Source organism: Tubulanus polymorphus, chromosome 11 (genome assembly GCF_964204645.1).
Source record: "Tubulanus polymorphus chromosome 11, tnTubPoly1.2, whole genome shotgun sequence".
In the NCBI taxonomy this organism is placed as follows: Eukaryota; Metazoa; Nemertea; class Palaeonemertea; order Tubulaniformes; family Tubulanidae; genus Tubulanus; species Tubulanus polymorphus.
The window spans coordinates 3,805,062-3,823,605 of record NC_134035.1 but is presented as its reverse complement, the minus strand read 5'-3'; the positions used below and the strand labels follow the sequence as shown (position 1 = coordinate 3,823,605).

At 38.2% G+C, this 18,544-nt stretch overlaps 2 protein-coding genes across 3 annotated transcripts; one reads left to right on the top strand and one right to left on the bottom strand.

Annotated features, from left to right (window-relative positions):
* Positions 1-1,251: 1,251 nt before the first annotated feature.
* On the bottom strand, positions 1,252-8,925 carry LOC141912749 (dnaJ homolog subfamily C member 25 homolog). Its single transcript, XM_074804124.1, has 10 exons — positions 8,814-8,925; positions 8,142-8,170; positions 7,923-8,042; positions 6,186-6,240; positions 5,601-5,707; positions 5,061-5,207; positions 4,910-4,974; positions 4,105-4,300; positions 3,304-3,369; positions 1,252-3,197 (listed from the first exon to the last, which is right to left on the bottom strand). Exons 1-10 carry the CDS (start codon positions 8,923-8,925, stop codon positions 3,075-3,077), a joined length of 1,020 nt encoding a protein of 339 aa, XP_074660225.1. The 3' UTR covers positions 1,252-3,074.
* Positions 8,926-9,460: 535 nt separating this feature from the next.
* LOC141912653 (aldehyde dehydrogenase, dimeric NADP-preferring-like) lies at positions 9,461-18,489 on the top strand. Of its 2 annotated transcripts, none has more exons than XM_074803977.1 (13): positions 9,461-9,554; positions 10,279-10,422; positions 11,026-11,121; positions 11,691-11,912; positions 12,723-12,886; positions 13,238-13,364; positions 13,521-13,624; positions 14,560-14,686; positions 14,800-14,870; positions 15,293-15,408; positions 15,671-15,800; positions 16,163-16,301; positions 17,512-18,489. In XM_074803977.1, the coding sequence occupies exons 1-13, from the start codon at positions 9,537-9,539 to the stop codon at positions 17,533-17,535; spliced, it is 1,482 nt and encodes a 493-aa protein (XP_074660078.1). In that variant the 5' UTR covers positions 9,461-9,536; the 3' UTR covers positions 17,536-18,489. The 2 variants fall into 2 exon arrangements, with proteins under 2 accessions (XP_074660078.1, XP_074660079.1); XM_074803978.1 differs by having other exon boundaries at positions 16,163-16,241; positions 17,512-18,488.
* The last annotated feature ends 55 nt before the right edge of the window (positions 18,490-18,544 follow it).

Here is an 18,544-nt window from a genome sequence, read left to right as displayed (position 1 = left end):
ATGTGATCCAATTCGAACAACTCTTAATCCACCACCAGAAAAAAAACGTTTCAAAGTATCTATGGACATCTTTTCAGGATCCAGGGTTTAATTTGATTCTGGATCCAGTTCCACAGTTGTGTGGGTTTAATTTGATTCTAGATCCAGTTCCACAGTTGTGTGGGTTTAATTTGATTCTGTACCCAGTTCCACAGTTGTGTGGGTATAATTTGATTCTGTACCCAGTTCTACGGTTGGGTGGGTTTTAACTCGACTCTCGTCTCAGTTTCGACAGTTGTCTCAGTTTGGATCTAGTTCCACAATCTTAGAACGATGAAACAAAATTGGCAATAATTCATCCGAAAAATGAACAAATAATGCCCGTAATAAAAAACCGTTTTAACGCATAAAAATCTACGCGTTATCAAGTCATGTGCTCCAAGATCTGTCTTCGTTTCAATATAAATATCATATGTTCTACTGTATAACATGTTTTGAGGTTTGGCTTACTAACGTAACACAATCTATTTAAATAACACAATCTATTAAAGTCATTATGAAACAAACAGGTGGCAACAAAAGCTTCATCGCCCATAGGAATTGTAGATGCACCAATATTCAGAATTATAGATGTACCAATATTCAGAATTATAGATGCACCAATATTCAGAATTGTAGATGCACCAATATTTAGAATTGTAGATGCACCAATATTCAGAATTATAGATGCACCAATATTCAGAATTATGGATGCACCAATATTCAGTATTCTTAATTATAGTTGCACCAATATTCAGAATTATAGATGCACCAATATTCAGAATTATACAATTATAGATGCACCAATATTCAGAATTGTAGATGCACCAATATTTAGAATTGTAGATGCACCAATATTCAGAATTATAGATGCACCAATATTCAGAATTATACAATTATAGATGCACCAATATTCAGAATTGTAGATGCACCAATATTCAGAACTGTAGATGCACCAATATTCAGAATTGTAGATGCACCAATATTCAGAATTATAGATGCACCAATATTCAGAATTATAGATGCACCAATATTCAGAATTGTAGATGCACCAATATTCAGAATTATAGATGCACCAATATCCAGAATTGTAGATGCACCAATATTCAGAATTGTAGATGTACCAATATTAAGAATTGTAGATGCACCAATATTCAGAATTATAGATGCACCAATATTCAGAATTGTAGATGCACCAATATTCAGAATTATAGATGCACCAATATCCAGAATTGTAGATGCACCAATATTCAGAATTGTAGATGTACCAATATTAAGAATTGTAGATGCACCAATATTCAGAATTATAGATGCACCAATATCCAGAATTGTAGATGCACCAATATTCAGAATTGTAGATGTACCAATATTAAGAAATATAGATGCACCAATATTCAGAATTATAGATGCACCAATATTCAGAATCATAGATGCACCAATATTACGGCTATTGCCCGGTCTATAACCTCAAACCTCGATGATGGTACAAAAAGAAATAGTCATATTAATTGAATTTCGTTATTAAAAAACGTTGTTCTTCAAATTAGGTATATTTCCAATAGATAGCTTAAGTAGGAATTGCATCTGAACCGCTGTATTTTACATTAATAAGAAATGAACAGGACATGATAATCCCCGTTTTTGCATTTTCTGTAACTAATACATGTATATGGCTGTGAATTCGTATACTGTACGTTCAATTGCTAGGCCAATAGCCGAACTAACATCGAGACAATCGATAACCTTCGTAAGTTTGGACTTGATTTATGAGCCGTTTAGAGGGGGGGGAGATATGTAAACGGAATGATAAACGGACGATCGGGAGATTTACTATCGTATAAGCACGACAACGTATAAACATTTCAAAAAATGGTCACCAGGTGTCGCCAGTCAGTGATTAATACCGGAGAAAACAGTAATAGTATAGGTACATGATCGATCTGTAGCCCGGAACCGCACCTAAACGCATGTGTGAAATCTTGGAAGAATGGCTTTTCTCGAGGAGCGTGGATCTGAGCAGCAGATTTATACCCCGCGTTTGAGTGAAGAAATAGCGGAATCTCATTAGAAACAAACTGCGTTAAATCCCCAGTTCTAGATGTGAGTTGAGTAAATTTTTCATTCGGGGCGAAAATTTCCGTTCGTCTTATCCAATAAATCATCATACAGCCTGGACTTATTTGAGTTTGTTACGATATGAGATTCCAGTTTGAATCAACAGTCAGTAAAATAGAGGAAGAACAATATTTGAGAACCCTCAATGATCAGTTGCACAGTCAAGGCTTTGATTAAAGCTTACTTAATGATTCTATAACCAATCTAACAACTTAAGACCGGTGTAAGCTGATTTTGGTTCCATGGACAATCCAACAACTTAAGACCAGTCTAAGCTGATTTTGATTCTATAACCAATCTAACAACTTAAGACCAGTGTAAGCTCATTTTGGTTCTATAGACAATCTAACAACTTAAGACTAGAGTAAGCTCATTTTAGTTCTAACCGATCTAACTTAAGACCAGTCTAAGCTGATTTCGATTGTATAACCAATCTAACAACTTAAGAACAGTCTAAGTTCATTTTGGTTCCATAGACAATCTAACAACTTAAGACCGGTGTAAGCTCATTTTGGTTCTATAACCAATCTAACAACCAAGACCAATCTAAGCTGATTTTGATTCTATAACCAATCTAACAACTTAGGAACAGTCTAAGTTCATTTTGGTTCCATAGACAATCTAACAACTTAAGACCGGTGTAAGCTCATTTTGGTTCTATAACCAATCTAACAACCAAGACCAATCTAAGCTGATTTTGATTCTATAACCAATCTAACAACTTAAGAACAGTCTAAGTTCATTTTAGTTCTATAATAAATACAACAACGTAAGACCAATAATCATTTCGAACTCAAATCTCGACTGTACATCTGGACCCTGCACTCGAAGAACAACTTGGATAGATCTCTATAAATGCATATTATCAATTCTTCACTGACTGGGACTAATTCAAATTACACACAAACAAACAGCTGTATTATAAACGATTCATTATTCAATTAATCGGGACCGAATGATAACTGTCCGGGACCTCCGCTTTTCATGTATCGGCGGTAACTTTTATATTTCGCATTTTCGGCCATTTTTACTTTCATTTCGGCTTCGCGTTCCTCCTTCCATTCCTGGAAAAGATGATCAAAGCATCAGAAAATTACAGCCGGTTTCGTAGCGATGATCATGGCAGACGTTGCCGCGAGTATTTTAGAAAATTATCGTACGGACAAATACCTGAAAATGCTCTTTAATCCACAGTTCTCTCTTCATATAATACGTTTTGTCGTAATCTTCTAAAGCCTGTAATCAGATAATAATAAGAAATTCAAGTAAGGCTAAACAAAAATGATACCTTGTTTCTCCGCAGCGGCCGGGTCATTTTTGTAAAATTTGATAAAATCGGTAAACAGTTCATTTCTATAGCGGCCGGGTCTGTTATGGTAAAATTGATCACGATTTTAAAAAAAGTAATGTATAGGGTAGATAGGCGGCCGGCCGGGTCAACATTAAAGCTCAGCAGAGCGGAGAAACAAGGTTTCAATTTTTTTTAGCCTAACTATTGAACACTGTGGGGTTGATAAACTCCGAGTGACTGACGAGTGAAAATAACCGTAACTCTACTAAACATCAAGTCAAAACTGAGGTCTGTTGCACAGTTATAGCTTACATTTTAAACCAGTCTTGGACCGTCTACGTTCTATAGCTAATCAAACAACTTACGACCAACCATAACCGACTTCGCGACTGAAGTCTCAACCTAATAACCGACCCTTGTTCCTTGTGGTTTAGACTTAAGACCAATCTACGTTCATCTTAGTTCTATAATAGCCCATTGAACATCTTAAAGACCGGTCTCGATCTCAAGACTACTTTTGGTCTTTTGTCTCGACTGTAGAACTGACCCCGGGTCTATAAAATAGGGCCAGGACATTCAGCAGATAAGTCTCAAGGACATAGATAAGAGAGAGGGGGAATAGGAGGTGATAGAGGGAGTGTAAGGTATAGATATTTCGACGAGCGACAATGTCTATTTACCTCCCATTGCGTTTGACTAAGTCCCATATTTCTACGTATGATGTACTCTTTCTCGGCGTCTCCGTATTCTTCTTTTAGAATCCAGTACTTGAATATCCAGCGCAGCCACCACCAGATATAAACGCCTAGATAATACGGACTGCACGCTAATTGTAACCACAGTGTATTCAATACGCTAGGTTTACTGTAACCACCGCTGTAAATCAGAGACAAAACATTCGATTAATGGCTGATATTGACTTTTTAAACATATGTGTTATGCATATACAAAAAGCTGTATAACCACTCGCCAAGTAGACTAGGTCTATTGGTCTACTGGTTAGCGCGCCTGCTGCTTTCTACGTACGAGACCCGGGTTCGATCCGCGGTGAGTGCGCGCAATTTCACTGGCTCTTGATCGTTACATATGCATCCTCCCTCTCAGGGATTTGAAGAGACTCAGCTGTGTACCTTCCTCACAGCTATTTCAAACCCGATGGCATCAACAGAGACTCTGCTATGTTCCTCCGTCTCGCAGGGATTTGAAGAGACTCGGCCGCATTTCTCCCTCACAACTATTCTAAACCTGATGGCATTAAGAGACTCTGCCGTGTTCCTCCCTCGCAGATATTTTGAGCCTGACGGCATCATGAGACTCAGCCATATTCCTCACTCACACATATTTGAACCAGGGATACCATCATGAGACTCATGCGAATGTCATTCATTAGCTAGACCCCTATTAACCCCTAGCTAGACCCCTATTATTAACCCCTAACTCATTAGCAGACCCCTACCCGCCGAGATTCAAATCTCTTATCATTACCGTATATCCATTTTTTCTACTATGATATTTTTAATAACAGTTTCTTCTTTTTCTTTAATCTCATCCTGAGAAAAGAGAATAAAAAGAAAACATATCAATCATTCAACGCGGAAATTCAACCGTTTCACGCTGAAAATCGATCGAAGAATACCTTCGTCATTTTGCGGTTTAGTTTTTTATTGCGTATATCGTCGAGTAGTTTCTCCGTTTTCGCGATGTCTAAAGCGCGTATTCGATATTTCGGTACGGTCGCCAGGTAACTGATAGCCGTGTGATAGTTACTCCACGCTCCGTAATACTACAAACAATTCAACAACGAATTCAACACATTTTCACAAAGATTTAGTTTTGTCAATTTGAAAATCGCAATAAAAAGGCCGTAGAGACCCTTACAGTGCAGTGTATAAATCGGTGATGGACTTGGCTAATACACCGCATCGTGGAGTATTGACGTTATTAGTAATTAGTTTTTATCTATATTGAAAGATGGCAATACATGTCAAATATGGTGAAATATCAGTAACTACTGATACACCGCACCGCGGTGTAGACGCGCTATAGCAGTAAGTCTGTCATTGAATACACTGGTGGAATTTTTCAAAATTTTCAAATCACCCTCTAGCACTATCGCCTATGATTCATTCAGCACTGAAAGGGTGATTTAGAAGACTTGATTTATTCATTGTTTTACCTGTATAACAGAAACTATCGATATAGTAACGACTAACACTATACGAACGTCGACTTGTGGCGCCATCCGGCGGCGATAATAGTAATAATAATTCATCCACATTTCCTCTGAAAATATATATATATAAACATATATTGTAACATTATTATATTATATATTATTACAATTATACAACATTGGACAGAGCCCACACCCCTAAGGCATTCGATATTTGATCATCGATCTATCAATTTTTGATAGCGTACACATTTGACATGTGGTCACGATTTCGAATTAGAAATGAACTTCGAACACCAGGTGTTAGACACCTTATCAGCACACTTTCACAAACATCATTCATGCTTCACACGTGTTCCGAATTTCAGCTGAGACATTTTCAATTGAAAATAACTACAAACGCCAGATGTTAGACATTTATCGACACACTTTCGAAAACTGATCATTCACACTTCACATGCGGTCAGCACTTCACCCGAGACATTTTCAATTTTCACTTGAAAATGAACCATAAACACTAGACATTTTATCAGCGCATAAGTGCTGAAATGTCAGAAAGGGGGCAGTTCTAAATCGTGGATTGATTACCTGGATTATCCAACATATAGTCATATTCACTACGGGCGCCTTCATCTTTCAAAATCTGCGAAGAAATTATTTGCAAATGCAAAATGTCTTAATTAAGGAAATAGGGGGGGAGGTTCAATTAGATTGACCAAAAGTTCTATGGGATCTCAAAATCGCCCGTGGGCTGATAGAGAGCAGCAATTCTAAAATGTTAGCTTATTCTTTGCATCCCAAAGCCGAACAATAGATCAGTCCTTGGATAGATAAAATACGCTAAATTCCTCAACTCAGTTCTGCAGTTTCAATTCAAATCTCATATCATTTTCAATTCTTTTCACACAAAACAGTTGAATTTTGACACCGAGTCAAGTACGACATCAAAATAGTTAATAATCATTAATCCGATAACTTAAACAATTAGCCAGCTGCCGTGTGACCTGAGGATAATACCTTTTGTTCTAAGCGAATCAATAAAATAGTTAAATATGCAAAATCTATCGCACAATTTTTTTTACGCCAAGTCAAGTGCGACATTGAAATGGTTAATAATCATTAATCCGATAACTAAACAATTAGCCAGCTGCCACGCGACCTGAGGATACCTTTTGTTCGAAGCAAATCAATAAAATAGTTAAATATGCAAAATCTATCGCGCGCGCGCCGTGTGAGCACTTGTTGCATTATCGGAAATGCAATTAACTCCAGATGTTACACAAACGGTTATGCGAGTGTGAATTTGCCTGAAGTAATTCCTGAAAGTACGATGAAGACGGATACAGATGTTAAACCGTCACAGCTGTGATGATGTCGTGTCGCACACTCAAGTCTGCTAATAATGACCAGGTGTCACGATTAATACGAGATATTCTTGCAACCTAAGTCATCGTAAATTACGTGTCTATTAGTGAAAAGTGGCTTATGAATAATGACTGATATCATATCTAAATCTCAGTATTTCACAGAGTTAAGGAGCGAAAACCGCAGAGTTGATGATTTAACTGTTTATTCTGAGACAGTCTAAACTTCCATCGTCGGAGAAACCAAATTAATTTTGGTTTTTCCGATGATGGAAGTTTAGTCAAAACTTCGAAATTGTCAGAAAATGAATACGGTAGTTATATATCATCAATTGTGGGTTTCGCCTGGTTTAGGCCTAAATAATGTTCTTTTTGCCAAAGATCATCCAGATTTTAAGATTAATTACCGGGTACATGTATTTGACTTAGTAACTCGAGCTCTGTGGGACCCACAGTCAAATTTCATGGAGAAATAAAACCTCAATTCAATTTCTACATTAATTCAGCTTATCGTAAATTAGTTTAAGTTGCTATTCATTTTTGTGAAACTCGGCCATGGACCTAGATTCACAAAAAGGATCGAGTCTCTAATCATTTTAATTCCTTTATTTAAGAAGTTAATTTAGGCCTAATTCTTCATGAAGCTAAGCCCAGGGCCCAGTTTCACAGAGAGGTTTAAGGCCTAAATCACCGATTAAAGATAAACTGAAATAATGAAGTAATTAAATCGATTTAAGAGTTAAACCTTTTGTGAAACTGGGCCCCAGGACCTTGTTTCAAAACTTTACAATCATCCCTAATTTGGTCATTAATTCAGTTCATTTCAAATCGATGGTAATTGATTTTGTGTAATGGGAAACTAATCGTAGTCAAGAACACTGTTTGAACACTGCCACTTATAGACACTTTAAAGTCTACACGCGTATGAAAACTGTGTTTCCGTCGTGAAAGGCTTACATACTTCGTAGGCTCTTGCGATATTCTGAAACATCACAGACGCCTCTTCTTTCATCACCGGGTCCCTGTGTCTGTCGGGATGCCATTTTCGCGCCAGCTTTCGATACGCCTTCGTTATCTCTGTCTGAAAACGAATTCGAAATAGATTTTTTTGAAAATTTTCCAAGAAATGTTTTACGAAGCGTTCTCTAAATAGTCGTACAGTCTATTTTAGCTGGCTTACCTTCGTATTATCCCTCGTCATACCGAGCACTGAAATAAGAAAGCAATTTCGAGTTAGTTTACGTCATCAACAGGCCCTTAATGGGGTACAGCACAAAGCTAGCTGAATATGGTAGTGTCGGAGTGATCAAAGCGATCTGGTTTGTTGGTTAAGCAACAACTAACACATTAAACCCTGGAAAGGTTCGCTGGGTCCCGGAAGCTCGGAATATGTAGGCCTACAACCCTCCGGCCTTATTAGTCAGTAACCTGTCTATGGTTTAGTTCGACAAGGGGATATTTTCACAGTTGGTATGAGCCCATCCGATTATGAAAGCTTACCACCGACCATTTACGACGTAACGTACGCTACACAGGCCTAACTTAAGTAACTAACTTTCGGCCTGTCACTGTCAGTGCTTTCCATCTACAGGACAGAATCTGATGCAGGCCTCTTTTAACCAGATTCAAATAAAATCTGACCTTAGTGATCGTAGGTGGTTGGTAGGGTAGGCCAAGTAGCCGTAGGGTAAGACCAGGGCCAGAGAGGGTAGGGGGCCTTGGCGTTTGCAGCACTCACTGCGGCCAGGTGTATAAATAAACTGGAACTGGGTCCAATAACATTAACAAAATTGGCAAAATAAATACGTGTCGTTTGTACGATGTTAAATCGGTTTAGAGGATTGAAACTTACGATCGTAACAGTTGTCTTTACCGCAGTACATGCCCTCTAACAAACCGCTAACAGGGCTAAACACGAAAATATTCACCAGCAGTAAACACGTCAACGTCGTCGACGTCGCCATCATTGAACCACTGCGGATAGCACGGTTAGACCGGGCCGAGGATGACGCCGCGACGCCGCTACCAGGACACAACAGTCGATAATACTAATCTATCCGGACCGTTGAACGAAACAGCGACGGCGCGTTTGAAGAGTTTTAGACCGGGAGATAGCTGAGGCCTAAAGGCAGATCACCTGAAAAAATTACGAATAGACTAGTTGACTGGTAGACTGATGTAATTTCAGCTATTTATGGTTGATAAGTGATTTATTGTTGATAAGTGAACCCATTTTTCGTTTTTTTTCTGGCTGATGACGAGGTTTAGTTAAAACTACGAAATGTTAGAAGAATTAAGCCTATTTAAGCGCGATCAATTGGGGATTCACATATCATCTTTGAAATAAACTTAGAAGAGATTATCTCATCAGTTTATCGATCAAAATGGGCATACTTGGCCCATTCAGTAAAAGGTTTTAAACATTAAAAGGACGCCGAAAGGCCTGTAAGTGAAGTGCTCTGAAACTCCATGCGTCCAGGGTCGTCATACTGCAGTTACCAATCATTCACTTCCGGGTTCAGTGAAATTGTCTGATTAATTACGGTATTTTAGTAAATTGCTGTAAATTGACACGATGTCAGCTTTCACAGAGGTATTGTGCGTTTAGATTGATCTATACTGAATCGAAATTACGGGCGCTTGAATCGAGAACAAACTGATACATCGAAATAAATTAGATTGTACAGTTCGACATTCCAATCGGGAGCTGCCTTTTTTGCCCCTTTTCTTTTGGAATTCGGGTGTATCACGAGACATAAGGGCTACAGGGGTCCATCGATATCACAGGGGCTTATTACGTAAGCTAGGGGCCAAAATAAAAAGATTTGCTACTGATACCCTACTTGGGTACCTCTTATAAAAAAGGTTTTTTCCTCATGCACTGGTACTGTTTGGTGTGTGTTAAGCCTAAGGGGCAGCAGTACTTTTTTAGGCTACATGATAGTTTATAGTGAATCTTTGATTTTGGCCCACCAGCTACTGTGACAAGCTCTTGTGTCCAATGTTAATGGGCCTAGATCATTTTAGGTTTGACTGCAGTTTCTCAAATAGCCTAATAGGCCTATTTAAACCCTGGCAGCATATGGGTGGCCTTGGGGAGGCGAGGCTAAACTTACTGCAGTCATACACATATGATAAGATACTCCTAATAGGCCTGACCTAATTGGTACAAACTGCAGTTGTGGGTAATGACCCTAACTTAAAAGAAAGCCTCTAACCGAAGTAATACTTATAAAGTGACCTAAACCGCTGTTTAACTTAAGCGTTTTATATCCGGGATAGGATTATATCAATAGTTTTCTCCATATTTTCCGCAGTTAGTCAGCGGGGTGCGCGCGGTATTCAACACCGGCAAAACGAAAACGCTCGACTGGCGTCTGCAGCAATTGTCGGCGATTTATAAATTCCTCTGCGACGAAGAAGACGCCATCCTGAAAGCTTTACATGATGATCTGCATAAGGTATTTCAGTTTGTTCCATTGTCAATGAGGCTGCAACTCTCAACTTTCTTTTACTCTAAAAACTCTACTTGGTTTTTTCCCCCAAGAAGTGAATGGTTCATTCCGTGGCAAGTGTTGCACATTCAAGGCTTAGATTCTGGGGCCGGTTGCTTAGTCGTGGCTTAGACTTTAAGACCAGTCTAAGACCAACATCGTTCTATAGCCAATCTATCAACTTAAGACCAGTCTTAAGATTTAGGACCACTTTTGGACTTGAGTCACAATTGTGCAACTGGCCTCCAAGGCCCAGTTCAGTTCATAGCCAATCTGATAAAACTGGAAAGCAATTTCAAGATTTCTGGGCTTAAGTCTGGATTATGGAACTGAACTGAGCTTAAGGATTGATACCATAGCCATGGCATAGACTCGAGACCAGTCGAAGTTCATTTTGGTTCTATAACCAATCTAACAACTTAAGACCAGTATAGGCCTTAGACTATTTTGGATGAATTGGTTTCCAAACAAGATTTTGTCAAATACGATTTTATCAAGATCAGATTTTGCATTCTTTTTGGAAATTGTAGAAATCATCGAAGTAAATGCTTTCATTCTATTTTTTCACAGAGCAAATTTGAAGGGAGGACCCTTGAACTGGATATCGCGAAGAACGAATGCGCAACAGCTTTGAACAGCGTTGAAGAATGGATGAAACCCGAATACGTACGTTGAATATACTGGCAATTTACCAGCGGTCAGATCGATGTGAAATTTTTTGAAAAATCCTGGTTATCTGATTAGGAAATTGTGAAAAAATGAGCGATATTTGGAAAATTTGGAAAATTCGGTTGAAAAGTGTTGGTTCTAATATTCTGATCACCTTAAAGGTGTATATGGTATAAAAAGGCTTTTTTCATGCCTTATACAGCAGTGAGATTTTTTAGGGATTTTATTTCAATCCGTCCGGTTTGTGATCACAGTAACCACTTATGTTATTGTATCTTGACATGAAAAAAATGTGAAAATTCTGGAAAGATTATGTGAAAAAGATGTGAACAATTCTGCTAATTTGTCGTGAAAAATCCAATGGTAAAAGTTGAATGTGAGAAAATGTAATTTATCCTGATATATTGTCATGAAGTACGTAGTAAGGATATGAAAGAGTGAATCATTTCTACCTTTTTACTTAACATTGATGACAAAAAATTCACTGTAGGGATGTCTAAAATTAGTAGAATAATCTCGATAGGGTTAGTCCTTATTTAAACTGTTGTCTTTTTTTTCATTTTCAGGTAAAAAAAGATCTGGTGAACAAAATCAACACGGCATACATTCGTTCGGAACCGTACGGCGTCGCGTTGGTATTGGGCGCGTGGAATTACCCGCTGATGCTCACCATTTGTCCGTTAATCGGCGTGATAGCCGCGGGCAACTGCGCCGTCGTGAAACCGTCGGAAATCTCGGCGAAAACGGCCGCTCTCGTCGAAGAACTGCTGCCGAAATATCTAGACGAGGTAATTCGATTTAACGATATTTCATAGATCCTACTAAACCTAATGCCTTGTGACCATCCGGGAATTCCTGTGTTAGAAAGTTTCTTAGTCCAGGTTCGTCAGAGGCAACTTAAGACGATGATGAAACTTTGTTGAGGCTTGCGAATTATTGCTCCCTCGCTTACCCATGAAATATTATTCAGAAGTATTGTACCAGGGAAGTCTCATAACACTTCCCTGATTGTACTACGAAGTATTGCTTTTAGGAATGGGATGTGAGATATACATATGTATTAATTGAATGATTTTATCTTAAATCACAAGCTTTGGCTGCCTAGTGTACAGTAGCTTACCGGTAATCAGGTAAATGATTAAACCTTTCGTTAACCCGATTAAGCTTCTATCCTCTAGAAGGAAAAGCTCAAAGCTGAAATCACCTGATGAAGCTACTTTACGTACTTGTGGCTAAAGCTTAAAGCTCAGGTAGTTTACTTAATGAAGCTACTACGGACTGGTAGTGAAAGCTCCAAGCTCGGGTAGATTAAATGAAGAAGCTACCATACACTATTAGCTAAAGCTCAGAGCTCGGGTAGTTTACCTGATGAAGCTACTCTGCACTAGTAGCTAAAGCTCAGAGCTCGGGTAGTTTACCTGATGAAGCTACTATGCACTAGTAGCTAAAGCTCAGAGCTCGGGTAGTTTACCTGATGAAGCTACTATGCAGTTTTAAAGCTCGTAATTTCCAAGGAAGCCAGTACACAGTACTTTCTGCCTTAGTGTTTATTGATTTGATAACCGGGTTAATACACGGCTCTTCTTCGACTGTTCTAGGAATGCGTTAAAGTGGTGAACGGTGGCATCCCTGAGACGACCGATTTGCTGAAAGAACGTTTCGATTATATATTCTACACGGGCAGCACCGCGGTCGGACGTATCGTCATGGCGGCAGCCGCTAAATACCTTACACCGGTCACTCTGGAACTGGGAGGAAAAAGGTGCGTATCTTGTAGAGTAGATGATGCATGCGAAAGAGTTTCTCAATAATGATATACTCTTGAATGCGTTTGCAATAAACTAAAACTATTTTGTGGAACTGAATCCTGAACTGATCTGAGGTAATTGATATTGAATACAGTGAAACTTGCTGAAGTCATTGTAACCAGGTTATCTTTATGACTTGTACTTTGAACTGGAACTGCACAAATTGCAACTAAAAAATATAGATGACTTCAGTAAATGAGATGAGATCAGTTATCCAAGAGACTCATCCCATGATGGCTCAACTGAGTTCATATGTACTTTCAAACTTGTTTTGTCGATGTTAGATGTTTTTCTTTCGCATTCAGTCCTGCATTCGTCGATGAGAATTGTGATCTGGCGGCGATGGGCAAACGTCTGCTATGGGGCAAAATGGCGAACACCGGTCAAACGTGTATCTCTCCGGATTATATATTGTGCAAGAAGGATCTGCAGGTAACGCGTATAAAATACCTCATGAAAATGATACTCTGTGCATAGAATATGAGAGCCAGGAATAAAGTCAATTCTTTCAATGAATCGAGATCAATTATATACTGTAACTTCCTGATGTTATATAGATACAGCTGTATTCTGTATGTGTTTCTTCAGGATAAAGTCGTCGAAGCGATTACGAACGCCTATAAAGAATTCTATGGAGAGGATCACAAAGAATCGGACGACATCGCGCGAATTGTGAACGATAGACATTTTCAGTAAGTTTCACTTCAAACATTACCTAATTCGCCATCTTTGCCCCATCCTAACTCATAGGAAATGTGGAAAAGGAGCAGAGTATCAGTTTTAGAAATTTTGCTGATAAAAAAATGCCTGGACTTGGTTCCGCAGTTGTGAGTTAGAGTTAAGATTAGTTCAATTTCGATGAGGTTGAGTCAAATCTATATACAGAATTGTGGAACTGGGTCCTAGTGTTGGTGTTTCATTTTGAATTAGAAATGTTTCGCCTGAAATACTGAACACCATAATGGATATTTGACATCAAAAATAGTAGTTCAATTCAAAATGAACTAGAAATGACTCTGATTTGTTGAGAGTATTTTGATGTTTTTGGGCATATTTGAGCTTTTAAAACGAGTATAATCTATTCTGATATATATCAATCATTGTCAGGTCTCAAGCATGTAAATGTCTCAGGTGAAGTACTGAACAGTAACATCATAGTAGATTTGATGTAAATAACAATACATAATTCATTTTTCGTTTGACTCATATTTACATGAATGTTGATAGTCGAAAACATTTGTCTCATATTGAATTAGAAATTATTCTGATTTTGAGAGAGTTTTGATATTTTTGGGCGTAGTTGAGATCTTAGAAAGAGTAGAAACTATTCTCTGAGAATAGTTTCATTCTATGTAATTCGAGTTTTGTTTTGAATAGATATAGTAGTTGTGTTAAGAAATCATTGTCATGAACTTTATATGGGGGACTCAAGTTTCGGTGTGACACTTGTTGATGGCTTGCGCATTTGATTAAAAAAATATTGATTTTCACTTGGCAAAGGCGATGATAAGTCTTGATTTTAACCAAGGCCTGACAACTATGAACCCTGTCTCAAGTACTAATCGTAGTCGGGTCTCGAGCAGCGGATAGATTAATGTATTACCGGTATGATATATCTATTTGACAGACGTGTGAAGAAGTTCGTCGACGGCGGAAAGGTTCTATTCGGCGGGGATTGCGACGAATCGCAGCGATACATACAACTGACGATTCTCGGCGATGTAAAACCGGACGATGAAGTCATGAAAGAAGAGGTAACGAAATTCACCACTCGTCGTACTTTGCGCTAACCGTTTGAAATTATCGGCATTGTCTACTCTAACGAATTTCTCATCCTGAAAATATCACGTTTTCTTCTTATTTCAAGATTTTCGGTCCAGTTTTGCCGATTGTTAACGTAGAAGATGTGGATGAAGCTATTAGATTCATTAATGAACGGTACGTATTTTCTCCATACACGGGGGGGCGGATCTACGATAATTGGAAGGTGTGGGACTAAACGAAAAGGAAGAGTATCTTCAAGAAGCCAAAGCAGTTAGATATTTTTGAAGAAATCCATCTGATAAGAGAGTTTCCGAGAGGGTTGGTTTTAAATTTTGTAGATTTTAAAGAACTCAAACTTAATGGACTTCGGACTGGGAGTCAAAGGTCCAGACAGGTTAGAATCCATCTGTACAAAACAATTTCCAATGATATGAGTGTCAAATTTATAGGTTTGATATCTGTCTTGACGCGAAGGGCGGCAACCTCAATGGGAAAGTTGAGGTCAGGAACCTCCTAAACTACCCTCTAGATTGACCAACCGGGTGTATTTCTTACTTGTAATTATGATTTTATTCCGCTTTATCGTTTGATTTCAGGGAGAAACCGTTGGCGTTGTACATATTTTCGAAAGACAGCGCGTGCTACGACAAAATCATTTCTCAAACGAGTTCAGGAGGCGTTTGCGTGAACGACGTCATCATGCACGCTGCAAGTAAGTCCTCGTTGAATACTGTAGCGCCAATTGAAACTGGTGTTTGTCCGTCGATTAACTCCGACCAATTTTCGAGCGACTGACCCTAACTTTAACCTTTTGGTTTGTATACCTACGGCTCTCCCTTACTCATGATTTCGGACTGATCAAATTTTACCCGCGTAGAACTTGGGGAATTTGTAAGTTGGCAGAAATGGCCCCTTGCAGGAGAATGCGTTATGTTCAATCGGAGCCTTTATCATCGTTTATTTCTCTTTCGCAGTGGAGACGTTACCGTTCGGCGGAGTAGGATCCAGCGGAATGGGAAGCTATCACGGCAAGCGGTCGTTCGATACGTTTTCGCACCGACGAAGCTGCCTGATTACGGGTTACGCCTTGGAGAAAGTCAACAAGTGAGTTGAAGTCGCGTCTAATGTCACTGTTTGAATAGTTTTTTTACCTTATCACTCGGCAGTAGCGCGAAATAACCACAACGGTACCGTCTGATATCCAAGTGATATCAGGACAACAATTGGAAATAGATAATGAAAGAAAAATATAATATACAAGCATTACATAAATAAAATTCTAGGATTATTTTCTTGATACCCATAAATATGCGGTACATCACAATTTGCATTGTTCAAACCCAGAATCAAATTGAGACAAACCGGGGAACCACCTGGCAACTTGCTCCTGAATAGTACATTTCTAAACCTTCCATTTGGTTCATGCCTGTCAAATAGATAACGAATGTCTTTTGAATGTATTTCAGTTTGAGATACCCGCCGTATTCCGACAATAAATATGGATGGATCAGTATGGCGTTGAATAAGAAACCAAAAAGTAGTAAGGTAATGGCGTTTATACTACCACTCAGTCTGCTGACCGTCATAACTGCATTTATTTTGAAGGTACACAATTTATGAGCATACGTCCAAAACAAAAAGCTCACAATTTCTTCGTTGCGCTTTCATCTAAAACTCTGGTGTATTCCGGTTTATTGGTCGCGATGGTTAAAGGTACTATGTAACTTCGATAACAATATTTCTACGCTTCGAATATTCGATTTAACGGTTCCTAACCCTGAAGCAACTTCAAATTATGGATAACTATTTCCTCGTGGTTTTAATACAGGGTCCCTACAACACTCCTTGATTCCTTAGAAACTCCTTCTTAACGTTAAATACTTTTAAAGGTGCTTGAAACTCCTTTAGTTTGAGCTAAATGCTTGAAACCCCTTCAATTTTGAGAAAGAGACTATTAGAAGTTTACTGTAGATTACGCCAAATCAGTATAGTTGGAACCAATTCATTACGCAATTAGGTGGTTACCTAATTAGAAAGTTCAGCTAGTAAAAGGATAAAAATTCGCCTACAAAACCACTGAATTAATGGTTTACTGCGATAAACTGTGCTGAGTCTCTCGTAATTGGGATTTCAAAATGGTCAGGCGCTTCGTTAGATGTTCAATTTTCTCCTTTAAAGCTCCTTAACAACCCCTTGACCTTACATCCAGGAATGGCTGATCGATAGGGACCCTGTAATAAAAAGCTTCTTAACCTATCTACATATTTATGGTAGTCGGATCTTCTTGAATTTCATCACACATTTTTTGTAGCTTTACATTCTACAGAAGACTCGGCCTTACTCGACAGGCGGTATAAGCTGCTCTAATTCGGTAGATATGTTACGAATACGTTCTCGCAAAGTCTCGATCGGCAAATTGTTCAAATTGGTGAATTTTACTGGGATAAATTAGGAAAACCAGTTTGCCTTATTTCTTAACTCAGTGAAATATTTACGAATTATCGAATTAATGCCGAGTCTACTGCATAACAATTCAAATATTCTCAATTTTTCATTTAACTTTCAGCGGTTTTTGCATGAATCGGTGTCTTTAGTACCTTTTTGGTATTGAATTTTCCGACTGATAACTGTTTAGAAGTGCATGTTTGCGTGTGTCGTCGGGGGAAGGAAAGACTTTTCGTCGTAATAATCGCCTTCCCCGGTTCTTATTAAAAAGAAAAAAAACGAAAATTAGCTGTTTGATAATAATGTTTACGACCAAAAGTTACCGGTCGTCATTTTATCGTAATATCGTTTTCTTTTTCTCTATTTCAAGTTGATGGACACGAAGAAAAAGTAATCTCGCGTTAGCTTCACGTACCATGACATGACATGACATGACAAATTGACTGCAATTAAAAACGCGTGAAATTACGTTGATCGCGCGTCATCATAGTTCGATAGATTAATCGAATATCATCATCAACCACAATCTTGTGCGAAATTACGTTCGAATCTGTGTTTATTTTTGTGCCAAAATTTACCCGCGAAATCGACGTCGCAATCATGGTCATCTCAGGACGGAGTGCGAATGCGATTTTTTTGAAATCTTGAAAATCTATTTTTTAAAGTATTGTGAAGTCTCCTGCTGGTATCAGTTGGAAACTGTCTAAAAAAGTAATACAGAACTTCAGTCGAAATCTGCTTTAGAAAGCGCTTTGCTCTCTACTAAAGCCATCATACAATCGCGACAGTAGACTTCTCTTTACTTTGCACTTTAATCGATGAATTTTACGGAGATTTTCTCTTGATTCGACCTCAAGATTTCCCTAATTCTCCATTTCAAATCTGGTCGACTCTATCGTACCTGGCAAGGTATAGGTCTAGAAGAGCTAAAATCAAAAAAGTAATGATAAAAATCATCGAAAATAGAATGATATTGCCACATCGAATTGACAAAATTTTCTTCGTACCATAAATTCATTTCGTTACATTGCATACCGGTAATACATATGTATTAGGTTTTGATAAGGGGAACCCTTGTTATAACAAACTTCGAGTTCGACATTTTTCATTTACCAACAAAAAAGTTTTTCCATTTCATTCCGGATGCGAAGGAGGTGGAAGAGACACCTCGGTGTGTTTGTCGTAAAAAGGGCTCCCCTTTCTAAAGATTTTCTGAAATAAGATTGAGAGTAGATACATAATACATGTACTTATATCACATAATATAAATAATATATACATATAATCTGTTCCACTCGTGAAATATGTGAATGAAATTAGAATTAACATGGTATATATATATATATATATAATATATATATATATATATGTATATATATATATACCATATTAATTAATTTTAA

What these genes read in the sequence shown, in the direction of transcription:
- LOC141912749 (XM_074804124.1), bottom strand. Translation starts at nt 8,925, where the DNA reads ATGGCGACGTCGACGACGTTGACGTGTTTACTGCTGGTGAATATTTTC. An exon ending in TAAAGACAACTGTTACGATC is followed by an intron (nt 8,171 to 8,813) that starts GTAAGTTTCAAT and finishes TTCTTATTTCAG; the next exon opens with TGCTCGGTATGACGAGGGAT. An exon ending in TTAGTCAAACGCAATGGGAG is followed by an intron (nt 3,370 to 4,104) that starts GTAAATAGACAT and finishes ATCTGATTACAG; the next exon opens with GCTTTAGAAGATTACGACAA.
- LOC141912653 (XM_074803977.1), top strand. An exon ending in AATGGATGAAACCCGAATAC is followed by an intron (nt 11,122 to 11,690) that starts GTACGTTGAATA and finishes TTTCATTTTCAG; the next exon opens with GTAAAAAAAGATCTGGTGAA. An exon ending in GTGAACGATAGACATTTTCA is followed by an intron (nt 13,625 to 14,559) that starts GTAAGTTTCACT and finishes TCTATTTGACAG; the next exon opens with ACGTGTGAAGAAGTTCGTCG.